Source organism: Galendromus occidentalis, unplaced genomic scaffold (genome assembly GCF_000255335.2).
Source record: "Galendromus occidentalis unplaced genomic scaffold, Mocc_1.1 scf7180000075782, whole genome shotgun sequence".
Taxonomy (NCBI): domain Eukaryota; kingdom Metazoa; phylum Arthropoda; class Arachnida; order Mesostigmata; family Phytoseiidae; genus Galendromus; species Galendromus occidentalis.
Genome location: NW_003803772.1, coordinates 424,018 through 441,911, shown reverse-complemented (window position 1 = coordinate 441,911; position 17,894 = coordinate 424,018). Strand labels below are relative to the sequence as shown.

The following is a 17,894-nucleotide window of genomic DNA, read 5'->3' as shown; positions in this document are numbered from 1 at the left end:
TCCGAAGTCCCACAGTGGTGCTCTCGGGGAGCTTTGGGCCTATGCGACGTCGAATTGGCTTCCGGGAGACCTACGCGTCTTTTTCCGTGGCTCTGGAGACTAGTATCCGGGGAAGGACGCGAGTCATGGCATCGGCCGTTTCCCCGGCAGACGATGATCCCGAGACATCATCAGCCCAAAACGAAACCAAAATACTCTTTTGCTGCTGGACCGCAACGTGGTGCTGATACACGATTCGTGGTTGGCTCGACTTGAAGATGAGTTTCGGCGATTTAAAATCTGACAGTGGTCTCAAGCAGTTGAATGCTCATCTGGAAAGTCGTAGCTACGTTCAGGGATATGTGCCATCAAAAGCCGATGCCGATACGCTTCAGCAATTGAAATCGGCTCCGGAGGTCTCCAAGTTCCCGCATGCCGCTCGTTGGTGAGTATATGAGATGTTGGGTCTGGATGGAACCCTCGACCTCTCAACGGGTCGAAGGATCACCTCGAAGAGACTTGAAGAAAATTCGCTGTGCGACTCGAGCGGGACCTAATGCTAACGGTTATGGTTATATAATGACGCTCTCCCTTTGTCTTCGAATTCGGAGAAAACGCTCTCCGCCAGTATCGGAGTGAGCTTCAACGCCACGAATAAAAATTTCGGGATTTCCCTCTTAGGTTCAAACACATCTCATCGTTTGCCGCTGGAGAACAGAAATCTTGGCCTTCGGCGGGTGGCCCACCTCCAAAAGCGGCGCCAGCCGCTAAGGACGACGATGATGACGACGACGTGGATCTCTTCGGGTCTGACGACGAAGGTGATGCCGAAGCCGAAAGGATCCGGGAAGAAAGGTATATTGTCCCGTCGAAGCACTTCGATTCTTCTTCCCGAATTGGATAGTGTTCGTAAGTTTCGACGATGTCTGCATCAGCTCAGAGTGACTCTCTCCCACAGACTGAAGCAGTATGCGGAGAAGAAAGCCAAGAAACCAGGCCCAATCGCCAAATCTAACGTTATCCTCGATGTGAAACCTTGGGACGACGAAACCGACATGAAGGAGCTCGAAAAAGCTGTCCGCTCCATCGCAATGGACGGTCTCGTGTGGGGTATCTCGAAGCTCATGCCAGTCGGATATGGAATCAACAAGTTGCAAATAGTGTGCGTTGTTGAGGATGATAAGGTTTCAATCGATGAGTTAAGTGAAAAGATAACCGATTTTGAAGACTTCGTGCAGTCTGTGGACGTAGCAGCCTTCCAAAAGATCTGAGAGAGCGAATAAAACTCGACAAGAGTTCTCTCACGAAGAACGCTTTTTTGTTTTCAACCAACTAGGTCCGGTCGGTTTTGGCTTCCGGAAGCTCCGAATTCGATGATTCTCTGAGTGGAGACGAGAGACCCAGAACGGTACTCGGAGGAGTCGCTCTTCGAATGCGGTGGCACTGGGTGAAGTGATAATAATGAAGCCCGGAGTTTCTACAAAAAAAAACTAAGAATAAGCTCGATGCGCGGCGATGACATACACGGTCGAATGCCTCGTCCCTTAGTCTTTGAGACTTCATGAGCTCCCTCCCGCTCCGCTTCGGGGGAATAGAGCACTTGGCTTGGCTCCTGTCTGGGTCCCGGTCCTAGGCGGGTCGGGTCTCGAGCCTATGACTGAATATTTAACTCCCGCAGATTTATTGATTCTTATTCACGGAGTTTGAGAGGAACCCAGATATTTCTGAGGAAGGAAGAGAGGAAGATGACACTTTTCAGTTCTCGCTTGCCCCTTTTCGTATGGCAAGCTAGCTGACACGAGGGATTCTTTCTTTGGCAAGCCCAGGATCACAGATCGATGGACCCAGCGCAGGTAAACGTGTCCGTTTGCACGGAGTCCGGACGTCCTATATCAATGTTCGAAGAGAGTGGAATCCCACGGACCCCAAGGGACGGCCGCGCTCGCGCCGGCGCGATCGGTCCCTGACCCGGCTTAACTTATAGTTGAATCACGTGACGCAAATGAATTTGATAGGTTTCTACGGGTGCCTCGAGCATTCCCGAGAGAGGAGTTACTCCTAATCAATAACTCAGTCTGAGATCATCTACCGACGGACTGACGACGTCAAGGAAAAGGAAAGTGGAAGGAACGGCGCTGAAGCGATTAACAGAGCGTATTTATTTCGAGCTCTCTCCACGCGTATCACGTCTTCGGAGGAAGATCACATAGTAATCGCATATTTCCCATGGGTACCGCTTGTATCACATTTACGAGTCGATCATACCGACACTGATATTCGACTATCAGAAAGTTGAGGGTTTTCTCATTGGAAGCGCTACAATATAAGCGAGTTTACGCTGAATTTACAGATGGGTATGATTTTTTTCATCTCTCTTGCTACGACGGAAAATCCAGGTGGAGTATCTGTGGATGAGCAGGAAATCGTGAATGTTTCGAGTCTTCCTTCAGAGACCAGAATTACGATCATGTACATGCCCGAACCCTCCCCTATGACTCGACTCGCCTCCGGGCTCGACTACTCACAGGCTCAAGACTATGGGGAAGATGAATATGCTGCTGATGACGAGGTAGAAACAGCCCGGAAAGGAAGAGCTCGTCATGGCGAAGATACCGGTTCCCAGTGAAGCACTCAGCAGAGGGAGTAGCTTCTCGCTTAGTGACGTTAATGACATGACTACTGCAACCTCTGCCTTATCCACAAGGTCTGTCAGATGCGAACGCGCGGAGAGCGACGTAAGAACAATGGGGATGCCGACGAGGATCTCTGAAATTTATGCGAACATTTTTACCTTCCAATCACAATCGAAGCTTTTCGTGCGAGGATTTCGCTTGAACTTCAACTCGGAAGTTGGAACCCCGCAGGAATCCATTTGAGGCATGCACAGTCTCAGAATCTCGTACGTTCAGTCTCAGAACGTTTCCGCAATCATCTCAGAGTTTCACCTATTGAGCGGTCTTCTGTTTATCGTAGGTTCCATAATGAAAAGGAACTTCCCTCTCATGGGCACCGCGGTTGAAGTCCCTTGCCTAACAACTCTCCCGTAGGCGGGACTTTCTGGTTCTTATCGGTTATAATGCTTTGCAGATAGAAGACTTGTATACCGCCAGGTTATGTGCGGTCACAGATTCCCGTCGCATGCGACCTGCTCTCCGGTGCAGCGGAGGTACAAACTAGGTACATGATACGTTCTAGGTATCGATTTGCGGAGGAATATATCTCTAAGACTCACGGACGTAGAAAAAAATTTCGTCGAATTCCGTCAGGCTCAGAAGTGCGAATTTTGCGAGGAAAAACGCCAGTCCTAGAGAAACCATCGCAGGAGCGCTAAGCTTGAGGAGCTTGGTGAGTGCGACGAGGGGAAAGAGGGCTCCGAAAGCGAGGACCATAGAAAATGTTGTGTAGACCACGTATTGAGTTTGCGTATATTTCAACACGCTCTTGAGGTAGGCGAATGCCAGGGGACCAGCTGTCGAAGGAATATGTCATGAACGGCTTTGGCAGCGAATATCGAACATTTTCTTCAGGAATCGTCGCGAGCTTGACAATTCCATTTTCCTTGTCGGGGTCTTACCGCACGCCTCAATGCCGATACTGGAGGTCGCAATGCAAATTATCATAGAGATGATCTGCGCTCGTTTCCCATCGGGTCTCTTAAGTGAAACCACGGCTATCGAAGTCTTCAAACCGTTCTTCAAGCTCAGGAGAAATGCTTCCCGCCAGCTGTCATTCTTGTTCTCTTCGGGAGTTTCTGAAATTTCGGCATTGCTTCCGAAATCATCTCATGATATGTTCGTTCCTCGATGAGCTATCTTTCATTCTTCGCCAAGCAACCCTCATGGGCTCACCGATGTCTTCGAGAAAAAAGATGACCATGACGGCTGGAATCGTCAAAATAATCGCTGCGAGGCCCAAGAGAATCTTCATGCCGAGTATTTCGGACAAAACTGCTCCACTGCCAATAGCGATGAGAGCCGGCAACCCTGCGCAGAGACTCATGGTGGTCATCCGGTGAAGTCGCAAGGACTCTGGGACCCTCGTCGCGATGTTCGTGTAGACCGCGGTGGATATCACTATAGTCCCACCTGGAAGACATCAAATGTTGGGGAGTCTGATTCAAGGAGTGCCGCAGGAAAAACCCGCTCGACCCCGCAATGAAAACACTGATTATTGCCTAGGAGAGTGGAGTTCTGAATCATTGGGTTAAGCCACGTTCCGAGAAATCAGTCACGTAGTTCCGAGTTCCGACCTTATCAAGACCAACAATTTACGAAAAGGATTAGAGCTCCGGGATCACGGCGGCAGGCCGCAGAGAAAAGCCGCGCAAAGCAAGAAGCCGCAATACGGCCCGCGTTGTGCACCTTTGGTCTATAGCTAAGACCCTGAAGTACAGGAACTCGCGTCGCCGCTTCCAGTCGGACTCACAACTCCTCCACCGACCTCAAGCAAGGAGTTTGGCGGGCTTCTTTAGCACCCATTCCCACAGACGCGAAGGAATCGAATACCGTGTGCCGAATACCGAATAAGATCGGCTCGCGCTGGACAACATCATGTTCTCTCGCGCACTCGGGTGGTGCAAAGGAGAGTTCTAGTGCCGGAAAGGACGGATCAGACCGAATGGAACGTCATTTCGGACTCGTTCGGAAAATCGATCCTGGCCGGGCGCTCTGTCGGAGCTTCGGTCGCATTCGGGCAATGAAAGACAGTCGCAATCGAACCTGCGATCGATCCGGGAAGATCGGCTAAGGCGTTGAAAAGCAGCGGTGCAGGCATGTAGAAGACTGTAAGCAGATGGCACACACTAGTCAAGACACCCCCTCCTAGAGTAACAATCAGAGGTGTTCGGAATCCGTATCGAGTGAGATAATTTCCGATGATCACAGCAGCCACGGCAGCTGGAAAAAAAAATCAGATTACTCCCCCCCTTCGGAGTATATCGACTCCCGGAGTCGGGCATCAGGCATTCGACGTGAGTTTAGCGTCTCTGCGTGACCATATAGAAATATAAGCCCTCACTCACCAGGAACATTCTGCACTACATCCCGTAACGTGCTGTAAATGCTCGCGTGCCCCAGAACGGGATTCTTAATATTCTTCTCCTGTTGTTCTAGATCTGAACACACGGTTTCATTGAAGCCTGCCACATACAAGCAGCTTTTCTTGAACATCAGCGAATGTAAGGGAATGCTGTACATTACGACTCCGAGGGTATACAGCGCCATAACGCATTCGAGAAAGTATTTCCGAAACAGAGGCTTGGCATTGTATCCTTCAAGAAGACGAGCTGCGGCTCCGGGAGCTCGCTCCTCTCCCGATGTTCCATCGTTCTGCTGCAATGGAAGATGTTCTTTCTCTGACTGCGAATCCGTCATGTGCTCTAAGATACCCCGACACGATCGATCGAAGGCGCTCGAAGTTTGGAGATCGAGATGGGTCATCGGGAGTCGGGAGCTAATCCGAAAGATTGTGTCTGCATTCCCCTGACCTCGACCGAAACGTATTCGCATAGATCGCCTCCTGGCATCATCACCGCAGGCTGGATAGAACAGGCAAGCGGTCCAGCAAGGTTAATCGCGACTTCACCGCCGAGATCCGTCTGTTGCCCGTGGAGATTTGAATATTCGATGTCAACATGATTCGAGTATGTTGAAAAGACTGCTTGTGAGCTCCTTGAAGACTCCTCCTTGTGAGAGCTGCGATTCCCTCATCAATTTTAATTTGACGTGGGAATGAGCGGAGAGGGATAATTTCTTCGACCGGCGCCGGAAGTCTCATCCCAAGCCCTACGTTTGAGAATGACATAAAGTCGGCCTTGTCCATGGAGTTCAGCCCTTGAACAGAACTGCCAGACACCAAGATACGGCGTGTTCACTCAATGAGCCTTGCTTCGGCAGGCGATGCTGCGACTCGCATGAACCCCGCACCTCCATTAGACCAGACGTTTCCAGGATTCTTCTAAGCCGGATGGGCATTCGATCCGGATGTGGCGTCGAGCATGCAGATGAGTCTCAAGGACTTCCAGAGAATAGCTAGTCATAGCCTCAGGGGTTCAACCAACCACTGGAGCTTCGCCAAGAGTTTCGCAGGAAAAATATGCTGTGAGGCTTGCTTTCAGCAGCGACAGCTCACCTTTTTATCGTCGGATAGATAATTGCCGATATCTCTAGAGGCGTCGTCCTTGGATGCGACTCTGATTTCGAGCTCAATCGATTCACTCATCCCGTCGGATCCGTCGAGGACACTAATGAGTCCGGAGCCCGCAGTACGGATGTCAGTCACACTTTTGACCGGACCAAATGCTCAAGCGTGGCGCTCTCGCGTCGGAATCCGTTCAACGCTGTCCGTATCGAACGTCTCTTATTTTCATCAACGTAAGCGACGTCGTACGAGCCTTCCATTTGAGCTTTCCCAGGATTATAGATCGGTCGACGCAGCGCAATTCGAATGCCGGCTTACACCGGATGCCGATCTTACCTCAGGGATGGTCCTAATCGGCCGAAATCCTAACGGGGCTTCTTGATGTCATCGTTCCACGGTCAGCCACCGGATTGAGATTTGCGTCACGCCGGCGCCTCTGGAGGCTCGCGCTCCCTGAGGTCAGGTTGGAGCGCGATAAAGAAAAGTAGCTTCAGCATCGTTACATCATGGAGCATCTGGATGTCGGATAGAGAAGATTATCCGACAGGTTTTCCCGGGGAGTTTTCTGATTAGCCCGAATGCCGACCTGTGTCCCCCGAGGCCTGAAGAGGCCCGGAGTTGGCCATTCTCGGTAGGAGCGCACAGTGAAACCTCGTTTCAACGAATCGCGTTAGAGCTACAAGTGTACAACGAATAGTATTACGTATAACGAGTACTTTGTATAACGAATTTTTTCCGTAGCCTCTTCGGCTGGGTCGCCCTACAGGCAGTCCCAGAGAGCTTCCCTTACGTAGGAGTTTCGGTTCCACAAGAGACTTGCGTAGCGAGATTTCACTTTATCAAGATGGAGATTTATTCGACATCGATGGTCGCGAGCCGATGAGCCCTATCATGAGAAGTCACGGTGAACCATACCGCATCGGCCTTCGAAACTGTGATTATGATTGGATGATAACACTTGAACGGCGTCGTGCATTAAAAGTAGTCGTAGATACAGAGATTCTCCGTCATTAATGAATCAATCAGTTTGTAAGTCTATCATCACCGCATCATCTGATGCTTCCTCCATCACAACAGCTTCTTCTCGCGTCCCGCAGAATCAAAGAGCGAATGCAGCGAAGGAAACGACAATCCCAGCCCGTCTTTGTGTTCCAGTCGCAGCATACGTGAAAAGACGCTAGCGCTGCGACTGGATGCCGCTGCGAAAATTATGATTCCCGATGACGATCGTCATCCGAAAGGACTTGGCCATCCGTCACTTGACAATAGGTCAGCATAGGATCCATTCCCAGAAAGCTGTCCCTAAAAAACTGATATTCACTGGACCGATCGGATCACTTCGCTGTCGCGAGTTGAGCATCTGCTTTCTCTCGTTTTGTGGAGGCTCATTTCCGAGCCGATAATCTCCTACTGGTTGAGAAGTAACCCGTTCAATAAGTCCTCCAGGATAAAGTATGCAAAGGTCGTGATGAGGCAGGATATTGCGATCGCTGCCAAGCTGTTCAGGGCTACTGGAGATCCGCGCTATTTTGATTTTTCCCTACCTATTTCGCCAATAGAGGACAAGCTATGCTTCATTCCTTGGTGAGGAGTTCTTCGGAAGTACTGTATGACAGTCGCGCGATTCCCCGAACCCAAGTCGAGATCATGAGCCGAGACCAATCCTGGGGAAGTGTTCAGCGGATGTGGCGAAGTTGTCCTCCGTGAGCCTCAGGAGAACTGCGTTGCCGAGCTCGCTTAGGTAGAGGGGTATTCTGTTCTTTGGTCAATCCCCAAAGTAAGGGTCCCGTAGTTTTTTCTTCATAGTATTCCGAAGGAACCATGTCGTCGTAAAACAAAACAGCGGCAATCACTTTTTCGACGGTCCATAGAGAATGCTCCAGTTCAAAGCCTTCGCATCAACTTTCATCCTCTAGGTCAATAATTCTGTGTATGCAGATCATATATTCACAAATGTGTACAGGCTCCCTCTTTCCGTCTGTTACCACGGATTATCCAAGCGCAATATCTGGAAATAGAGATCCCATATGACACATGATATCTGCCATGAACACAGTACAGGCCCGTGTGGCGTCAATGAGCGGAGGCACCTTCGACGTATCGACCTTCACAACGCTCGCGGACACTCACAAGGACAATCCCAGGGGGATGATGTACGCGCCGCCGATCATCAGGTAGTAGCAGCCCGGGAAATAAGAACTCGTCATGGTGAAGACATAAGTCGAGAGTGGACCACTCAACAATGGAACAAGTTTCTCGATGAGGGCCGACAACGACATGACGACGGACACTTCCGATTTCTCCACGAGACCAGTTAGATGCGAGCGTGCGGAGAGAGGCGAGAGAGAGTAAGGAATACTGACGAAGATCTCTGGAAGACACTCCGTAATCAGTGATTAGCTTTTCCCTCATCGCTCCCCAGAAAGTTTCCTCTGAGGATTTTCTCCCTCTCTGACAGACGTCCACAACACCGATTATCGTGAAGAAAAGCTCAGCCGGCACCCTCAAGAGGCGGGAACTCGTGCTCATGATATTTCCGCTGGTACGAACGGGGGAAGTGAGACTCTCGCTTATGCTTCCCAAAGCTCCTAGAGAGCGATCATTATTATGCACAATAGGAGATAACTTACGGATATAGAAGAGATTTTCTGAAAATTCGGTGAGGGCCAACATTACGAATTTCGCCACGGTACATGCCATCCCGAAGCAAACCATCAGTGGAGCGCTCAGCTTGAGCTTCTTCGACAGCGCGACCAGTGGGAAGAGACAGCCGATACCGAGTATCATCGCAATTGTGGCGTACTTGGCGTAATCGGATTCTTTAAACTTCAAAACGCTCTTCAGATGAGCGTACGCAAGGGAACCAGCTGCCGAGGAAGGGGTCCATATCATTCGGGTTTTAGAAAATTGAAGATTCACAAAATCTTATCCCGCAGTCCCTCACACTTAGCCTGCATGCCGATGCTTGAGGTCGCAATGCAAATCATCATGATGATTATCTGTGTTCGTTTCCGATCTGGCCTTTCGAGTGAAATCGCGTTGATGGACGTTTTCAGACCATTCTTCAAACTCAGCCAGATTGCTTCGCGCCAGGTGTCGTCTTTGTTTTCCTTGGGAGTATCTGGAATGACACGGTTCATCTCGACGCCAACTCGCCTGATGCGCTGAGAGTATAATCCAATTTCCTAGTAGTTCGCTCGGCGCGCTCCGAAAGCTCACCGATGTCTTCGAGAAAGAATATCACCAAGACTGTAGGAATCGTCAGTATCATCGCAGAGAAACTTAAGAGGACCTTTATGCCGAACATTGCGGACAAGGTCGCTCCACTCGAAACAGCGATGAAAGCCGGGATCCCCATGCAAAGACTCATCGCGGTCATACGGAAAAGTCGGAGGGACTCAGGAACCCGTAAGGCAATGTTCGTGTAGACGGCGGTTGATATCACTATGGAGCCCCCTGCAAGGAATCTTTCTCATCTGAATATCCTCTCGAAGGCAAATGAACAACAAGAAGGACTTCGGACTCCTCGGGGCTTAAGGATCGGCATGCGCGTTTGAGCAACATCCGCGACCAAACCTGCAAATGATCCAGGAAGATCCGCCAGGGCGTTGAAAATCAGGGGTGCAGGCATGTAGAAGGCTGTGAGAAGGTGGCAGAAACTGGTCAAAAAACCACCGACCAGCGTGACCAACAGTGGCGTTCGGAATCCGTAGCGAGTGAGATAATTCCCGATAATCACAGCAGCCAGGGCAGCTGGAAATCACGTTCATGATTCTGACCCTTGTCCGGAATACGGAATAGGACATTAATTTGTCTACGTCATTTCAGTGAATTCCTGAGATGAGTAATCGAGAAGAAAACCTCACTGACCGGGCACATTCTGCACGACATCTCGCAGAGTGCTATAGAAGCTAGCTTGGCCTAGAATTGGGTTCTTGATGTGCCCTTCCTGAGCCTCTAGATCTGAACAAACACTCGCGTTCAATCCTGCCGCATACAAGCAGTTTTTTTCGAACATCAGCGAACTCAGCGGGATACCGTAGATCACTATCCCGAGAGTGTAGAAAGCCATGACGAATTCGAGGAAGTACGTCCGGAACAACGGCTTGGATTTGTACTCTTCGAGGCGTGCTCCTGCCCCGGGAGCTCGCTCTTCCTCCGAAGCTCCGGGCTCCTGCTGCAATAAACGAAAGTCAGATCATTCGTCCACTCGATTTCCGACGGCTTCTCCGACCGTCTGTACGGCTTGCGTCCTTCGAATTCCGCTCATGCACATGAGGGGGGACCGAGCCTCCTCTGAAGGTAGAGAGGCGATTCGACCGGACTTTTTTCCCGCCGAAACCGGACACAAAACCGGACTGTGGAACCGGACATTCATTCTACTTCCGAAATTCCGAGCTTAGACGAAAATTGTACGAATCATGCCGATCGTGTCAGGTATTCTCGCCCGCAGAGAGTCAGCTAGTCTCGATCGAGCAAAAAATGCGTCTCGAACCGCATCGACAGGCATCGAGCTGTATCATGTTGTGAAAGATTTGTATGGCGATCTGTCGCTATGTTTTTTTGGAAGAGAGGAGGATCTCCAGATTTGAACATTACGAAAAAAAAAGCTCCTCCGAAGATCTCTGAGTCGCTGATGACGCAGTTTCTCATACGCGGGAAATCTTGGCCACTGCCGAACACTCCCTCGATTCTTCGAAAAGTACCTCCTCTCGAGAAGTCGCCACCTGCGCTCTGTCTGAGCGAGTCGAGGACTGGAATCTGCTGGCCCATTTTCACCGAACGAGACTCAACTGGGACGATGGAAGGGAGGGAGAAAAAAAATGCTCTCGACATGCGTCGTTTCAATATAATTGGCACATAAGAACATACACTGAAAAAACCGGACAAGATCACCGATTTCGCGGAAACCGGACATACCGGCCGGACAAGGACACGTCCGGTCATATCGCGTCTCTAGCTATGGTGTCTGCCTGATCGCGGATCAACCAGCGAGCCTCGACTGATCTCCGGAAAATGGAGACAGTGAATCGCGATAGAGGTGAGATCGCGGCTCTTCGTAAGTTTCGGAGGGCTAGTTCGTAGGGGAGCCCCTCATCTCCTACCCTCGATTCGGGGTGACAGCCGGGAAGGCGAAAACAGCTATGGAGACTCACCTTCCTGATATCGCATGATATCTCTTCGCCTGATTGGAGATCATCTGTTTTGTCTTGAGTCACAGGTCTGATTTGAAGTTCGATCGATTCACCCACGCGGTGCGATCCGCTCGGGTCATCCATCAGTCCGTGCAACGGGTGTCTGCCACAATTTCGAGCAACTCAGATGTTGGCGCCTCGCGATCTCACGTCGGGAAGGCAGGGAGAGCTCCGCGCTTCCAGAGTCAATCCTCGGTCGTATTTGGAATTCGCTGTCCTCGTCGCAAGGTTATGTTAGTCTACCCTTTAAGCTTGGAGCTTTCCAAGATCGAAACGACGCAATCGGCTCATTACGAATTTCATCGACATACCACATGACTCTGTCGATGATGCCCTCCCGGGGCCTTTCCTAGTCAAGCTTCTGGGATCAGCCGGCTCAGGCAGCGTTTCCGGCACACTGACTCATACGAACGGCGCATCGAACCCCAGCCCCGTGTCAACTCCGGAGCGACCTTTTCGTGCAGCCTTTCTTCCACGGCCGAGATCCAGGGTCCCTCTCGATCAGAGGGATTTAAGCAGCGGAATCACACCGCTGGATCGAGCAGGGAACTTCAACTCGCGAGCGGCGGAGCTCCTGGACGAAGGATGATTCTAGCAGTCGGACTCCGTGGGGAAGTCGATCTGATTTACTCCCGCGTCGGAGGACGCTCCGAAGACTAAGCCTAACCCTTGACGGCTGAGGTCGGGGTTGCATCGAGTCTCAACCCGTACCGTGAGTCATTGAGAGAGCGGATAAGACAGTGAAGGATTGGGAGCAATGTATCCATTTCAGGGCAAGCATGGCGGGGGGAGGTCGGAGATCAGATAAACAGTTCGATCGGACACAGACGACGGCAGTCTCATCGATTCTTTCCGGGATAGACATGACCCACAGCCGCGCTCATCAGTCTCACCCAGGATGTCCTTTCGATGACACTATGAGAGGTCATTCGTGGGAACTCCCTGCAATGTGCTCCTTGTCGAGAGAGCAGCATCCGCCATCCACTGAATCGTGGAGGCTCGGTCGAGCTTTTAATCCCCTCTTTGTTCTGGCTGTACTCACGGTGGTCACTCCCAAGAGAGAGAGATGAAAACACACCGAGATGGTGGCTGGATGGAATGCATTTCAACATTGTGCTCCTTCAGCTTCTCCTCAATTCGGGAGGAGTCCGATGCTGAAATTCCTTGGGCACCGGAATTCTGGACGTGTTCCTCCGCTTCGAGCGTGTCGCGAATTTCAGACGGAGAATTACGAGATGATTACGCCGATTGAGAACCCTCGAGGACTCAACTGGGAGGAAAATAGTTTCCTGAACTTCATTGCCCATATCCCGGAGCGTCCATAGGATTCGTTTCTTTCGGGGGTAAGGGGAAAGGGGAGCAATGTGTCTGGGGAAGAGGCAGAGCGGAACGCCCAAACTCGCCGCGACCCGAATCGCCACCGGGTCCAACTCGCCGTCGGGGGCGACCATCATAGAGCGCCTGGTTCTCGGCTCATTGGTCTGAGTACCTACTGGTCGTGGGAGCATAGAAATTCCCGAATAAGCCAGGGAAGCCGTAGAGACAGGAGAGAAACATCGATGATGTTCGATGATAATCGCCTCCTCTCGATGGTCCGGCAGTTCCACTCGAGCACGACGATCGACCATCTGCGAGGAATCGCCAACAACCTCAGGATGAAAGCGACGCCCCGCTCTCACACGGCAAATGCAGCGGCAGACAGCTGTGACGATTGGAGTTCATCATGGAGCTCACCCTTCTTTCCAAACTAGTCGGAATATTCGTGTGATTCTGAATTAAGTGACCATATAGTATTTCGCAGGGTATTTCGCGATCTGCAGAAGCCCGATCCATTAGAAGAGGAAACTCGTGAATGCAAGCTGAATCGGTGAGCTCTTCATCCTCCGGGAGCGTCGAGAACGCGAGCCTCGTGTGGGAAGAGTCGGAGTCTTCGCTGATCGGCGGTGCGGCATAACGAGGCGGAACGGCATCCGATGCGGATGCCGGGAGTGCCGCCTCTGATCGAGTTCTTCCCTTGCCTTCCCCCCGGAGACCTCATTTTTTTTCAGACTTCATCGCCAGGAATGGCGCCCCTAACTCACGAAAAGGCACAAGCTCGGCGGAGATTACTCTGTTTTCTCGAACGCAAGAGTCGAAAACTGCCGCCCTAAAATCGACAGCGGAAGTGCCTCTCTGCCTCTTCTTGCGATGCCGCTGATATCATATGAAGCCAGACAGATGCGAAGAGCTCTCGGTCCATGTTTGAACACGAGTCATGCTCCAGCGAGCCCCGATCTGCCACGTCCCAGACCCCGCCAATCAGCCAGAGATCGCCGATGCCATCCCAGATTTCGAGTCATGAAGCAATGAACAGATCGGCCGTTGTCCCTGACTTGCGAAATCCGTCTCACCGATCGAGCGCGTGGTGAGACTTGGGTCGGTGATAATTTTCCAGCATTGCGCTCACAAGTAAACATTCTCTGTCTAACAATCCGGGTGTACGAAGATGGGTATGTTCTTCGAAAGTCCCAAGCCTAACTAAGAATAGTTTGAAAGATTAGCGTCAGTCAGCTTATTGTTCGCGAAAAATCGAATTTTGAACTTTTCCATGGGGAGGAGTAGTCGAAGTTGGGAATTTTCAAAGCTTCCCGTATTTCGGCCTCGAGTCCGGAACGGTATGATAAGAGAGCCCGCCTCTCTGGGCACTGCTGATAAACAGTGCATCGGGTCAGGATTCGGACCATGAGAAAGCTAATCTTCTCTTGTCTTCTGATTTTTGAAGACGTTTCTGCCCGTTATAACTCAGTAAGAATGATTGGACTCACAACATTCCCAACTTCGACGACTCCTACCCATGGAAAAATTCCAAATTCGATTTTTCGCGAACCGTAAGCTGACTGACGCTGATCTTCCATACCATTCTTAGTTAGGCTTGCGACTTTCGAAAAACATACCCATTCTCGTGAACCCGGATTGGAGAAAGGGCATGTTTACTTGTCAGCCCGCTAGAGTCGGGAGTATGGCGATCCGATCGTGCCTTCAGAGATGTTTCCGCCGGCCATCATCCGATGGCGAGTCTCGGGGAGCCCGGCACCGCTGCTGCGTTCAGGGAATTCAAGAACAGGATCCCCAATATCGCGATGCGAACGATTCCTCGATGAGAGAGCGCTGAGCCAGCAAGGACAATCCATGAAACATCTGGAGACCCTTCGTCCCGGAGTTTGGCTTCTCACTGGCATGCTGAGTTCTATTAGACCGGGCGCTATTTCGGAGGCAAAAAAAGGAGGTGGCAAGATTGTCGTGATCGCCGTCGACGGAGAAAGTTCGGCACGAAACTGCAGGGAAAAAACGGAGTATCGATCGGGAGTGGGGTAGGCTTTGAAATGATTGCTCAAGTAGAGAGAGAATCTTGACTTGGAAGAACGGTTCTGTAGGAGGCGGCTCGTAATCAATGATCATAATGCTGAAGGGACTGTTAAATAGAGGAGCATGTTCCCGTCATTGAAACTGCTGAAGAGCATCTGAGTCTCTGTCTTTCGACAGTTCTCCTCGCACCATCGGGAAATTGGAGCTTAGACTTGGGGAAGGTCCTTGCGATTCCCTTTGAGAAGAAACCGCTGTACTCCTAGAGTTTAATGGACGGGATTCACGGAAACGTTAGCCAGAGTCCCGACTCTCGAGACATCCACAACGACGCTCACCCTCTCTCGACCGGGGGAGAGAGGCAGAGAAAAACCGCGGTCTGTTTGAGCGAACCGGGTCCTAATCAAGAGGATCCCCTGTGCTGAAAAGTCGCGATCGTCAGTCGTGTTCTCTGCCTAAGAATGTCGACGACGTTCGATATACTCAACGGTACAAGTGTTCTCCGCGGGAGCGCAGATCTCGAGGCCGGAGTCAAAAGTGACTCGAAACCGCAGGTAAATACACAATTATCAATGGTGCAAGTTCTTTCGATAGAGCTTCGGAGGATTCAGTCTCGCAGTTTGATTAGGAATTCACTGCGATCTCTCGTCCACAAAGAGCGAGTCCCCACCCACGGATCTCACTGGTCCTCCTGTCCCCGCAAAACGAGCTCTTCCAGAGAGCGGTCAGAGACTGAGAGGATAGTCGTTCCGACTTCCCCCGGGCGAGTTTCCGCTTGGCGCAAGCATCAATGTGCTACAAACTCATTCTGAATCTTGGACCAAAGAAGGCCAGCTCGAACGGACTGGGAACGAAACTCGCAGGCTTTGCGACGAAATCACGCGGCGGGCTCATGAGTAGATCCCGAGAGGGAAAGCGGTAGCAGCCCGAGCACCCTCCGCGGAAGGAGGAGACTCCCGGAGACGCCGCATTTCCAAGGCCAGTGAGATTTAATTGTCACGTCCCTCGTGTGTAGTGGTCCCGAATAAGAGCAGTTATGCAGCCTACGCCCATCATGCAAAAACTGTGGAGTACGCGAACTCGATTATTCATGATATCAGCAGCGGAGCTAAAATATTGTGATAGACCGTCTGTCGATTGTTCTCAGAGTGCGCTAAGCGGGGTTTGATTTAGGATCCAAATGGACCCGTTCGATCATCGAGTTCGATTCCAGTGTTTGGACTTGCCCGTTCATATTCTTGGAGGGTCCGGGCTTTTTGAGCGCACCGCAACGCGCAGCCCATCTGGCAGAGTGATCAATCAAGCTCCAACGCTGAAAAGTCTACATGCGGCTCCTCGATCTCGACGCTGATGCTGAAGGAAATTGCTCCGCTAACGAGCGCAGTTCCGAGAAGGACTTCATCGCCACCCGGAAATTCGCGAGCGATGAGTCCTTGGGTGGCTTCTGCGCGTGTCAAGCCGGCCCGGGGCCCTACTCTCATGCACGATTCCCTAAGCCTAGCATTGTCTCTATTCCTTTTCGTCGACGCGCAAACGAGGTGCTCAGTGGGGAGGGGTTTAAGCGGGCCACGCGTTCACCATGACGGAGGTGTTGGGAAGACTTTCCGTATTTTTACGGATGTGCAAACGGTATCTTAGTGTTGAGAAAATAGAGAGAATATTTGCGATTCGCTACAGGATAGCGGACGCGTTTTAAGCAGCTCTATAAAGGGTCGGATTCATACGGGACTGTGCGAGAACTGGGTTAAATAGCTCCCTCAACGTGCTTGAGCAGGGTTTGTGCGGCCTCGCGCGCTCTTCCTTCCGCGTTTCGCCGAATGAATCCCGAATCTGGTTGAGCTCGAAGAACACGCTACAGAGGAGTGAATGTCTAAGGGGGGTTTGGAATCAGATCGGCCGGACTGAAAGGGACTCTTTTCTGCCTCCAGACTTGACGGCAACCGAAAAGATGGCGAGGAGCAGCCTTCAGAATAAGCATTCGATCGTTCTCCATCTAGGGAATCTGAGCCGAGGCCTCCGAGGGGTCTCGGTCTACTCCTCCGCTTCCTCCGTGCCCTAGAGATGCATGCGGATTCGGACCCTTGTATTGAGGACCTTGTCTTTTTCTTACAGTTTCTCAGTTGCCACGGGATAAGCGGTGCCATTCTCGCTCCGGAGGCTCCGCCATTCAGCATCAGCCATGGGAGCTGTGAAGCTCGTGTGGGTCACGTAAATGTGGCATTTGACGAGCCGAGCAATGCCTCCAGTCAGGAAGGCGGCACATCCTACCCGGTCAAGCTCAGCCCAGATCCTGACCCCATCGACCCCGCACAGAAGCTGGCTGTGGAAGTAAATCGTGTCCGATTCACTTACGAGTACGGCAATCAGGAGATGGGAGTTCTGAAAGGAATCGATCTCTCAGTGCCCGTAGGAAAAATGTAATTATTCACCACTTTATCATACTCTGATTCCATTGGATACTTCCTGCGAAATATTCCTTCGGAATCATCATGTCTCATCTGCCTCGGGAGGAGGCCAGTCATGTTGGCGATTCAAGCGGGACAGTGAGAAGAGACGGTCGCTCCACATCGATATCGACGCCATCATCCTCTTCGGATCATGTGCCTGCCCAGAAGCGATCTGACGTCTTGTAGAGCCGGAGGAAGTACACAAAAGTATCTTCCTCATTATAGCTACGGGCTTCTCGGACCAAGCGGCTGTGGGAAAAACGCCCTGCTGAAGTGTATCGTTGGCCGGAAGACACCCCATGCAGGCATGGTTCGGGTATTCGATCAGGTACCCGCGACACCAGGAGCATTGATCCCGGGTCCAGGAGTTGGCTATATGCCACAGGAGTCTGCTCTATACCGTGAACAGACGATCCACGGAAATTTACATCACTTTGGGCAGCTCCTAGGAATGCCCGAAGAGCTCATACAGAGTGAGTATGCCGGAAGGAGTCTCATCTCCCTAAACGCACAAATATTTATGTCTGTCTGATAGAACAATCTCTGAAGCAGAAATCGGCGTAGTTTCTCAAGGACACATAAGCATGCATAAGGTAATGATCTCGAGCGGGCTGACTGATCCAGCCAGAATCGAAAACGTGCAAGAAGTGACGCCGTCCTCGCGAGGGTTTGACCCCGGCGGAAATCCTCACCGAAGCGCAGGTCTCCTGCCTAGATTGGTCTGCGACGAGTTGCTTCCGAGATCCGTTTCCGGCGGCGATACCTAACCGCTGCACATTGAAGTGTGATTGTA

General features: G+C 51.3%; 4 protein-coding genes across 4 annotated transcripts in view; 2 read left to right on the top strand and 2 right to left on the bottom strand.

The window, feature by feature from the left end:
• Positions 1 to 194: 194 nt before the first annotated feature.
• LOC100902529 (elongation factor 1-beta') lies at positions 195 to 1,290 on the top strand. Its single transcript, XM_003738120.2, has 3 exons — positions 195 to 424; positions 661 to 834; positions 938 to 1,290. Exons 1-3 carry the CDS (start codon positions 258 to 260, stop codon positions 1,248 to 1,250), a joined length of 654 nt encoding a protein of 217 aa, XP_003738168.1. The 5' UTR covers positions 195 to 257; the 3' UTR covers positions 1,251 to 1,290.
• Positions 1,291 to 2,122: 832 nt separating this feature from the next.
• On the bottom strand, positions 2,123 to 5,303 carry LOC100902388 (uncharacterized). The gene is made up of 7 exons (XM_003738119.1): positions 5,000 to 5,303; positions 4,698 to 4,874; positions 3,828 to 4,064; positions 3,554 to 3,730; positions 3,212 to 3,448; positions 2,505 to 2,745; positions 2,123 to 2,384 (listed from the first exon to the last, which is right to left on the bottom strand). The coding sequence occupies exons 1-7, from the start codon at positions 5,199 to 5,201 to the stop codon at positions 2,324 to 2,326; spliced, it is 1,332 nt and encodes a 443-aa protein (XP_003738167.1). The 5' UTR covers positions 5,202 to 5,303; the 3' UTR covers positions 2,123 to 2,323.
• Positions 5,304 to 6,946: 1,643 nt separating this feature from the next.
• On the bottom strand, positions 6,947 to 11,535 carry LOC100902250 (uncharacterized). The gene is made up of 8 exons (XM_003738118.1): positions 11,274 to 11,535; positions 9,988 to 10,294; positions 9,694 to 9,870; positions 9,337 to 9,573; positions 9,062 to 9,238; positions 8,748 to 8,984; positions 8,248 to 8,488; positions 6,947 to 8,125 (listed from the first exon to the last, which is right to left on the bottom strand). Exons 1-8 carry the CDS (start codon positions 11,394 to 11,396, stop codon positions 8,065 to 8,067), a joined length of 1,560 nt encoding a protein of 519 aa, XP_003738166.1. The 5' UTR covers positions 11,397 to 11,535; the 3' UTR covers positions 6,947 to 8,064.
• Positions 11,536 to 15,048: 3,513 nt separating this feature from the next.
• LOC100908011 (ABC transporter G family member 20) overlaps positions 15,049 to 17,894 on the top strand; it is a 5,556-nt gene continuing 2,710 nt past the window's right edge. Inside the window, 3 exon segments of the mRNA XM_029112956.1 lie at positions 15,049 to 15,208; positions 16,767 to 17,071; positions 17,327 to 17,574. Of these exon segments, the coding sequence (XP_028968789.1) occupies positions 15,116 to 15,208; positions 16,767 to 17,071; positions 17,327 to 17,574 (646 nt within the window). The 5' untranslated portion in view covers positions 15,049 to 15,115.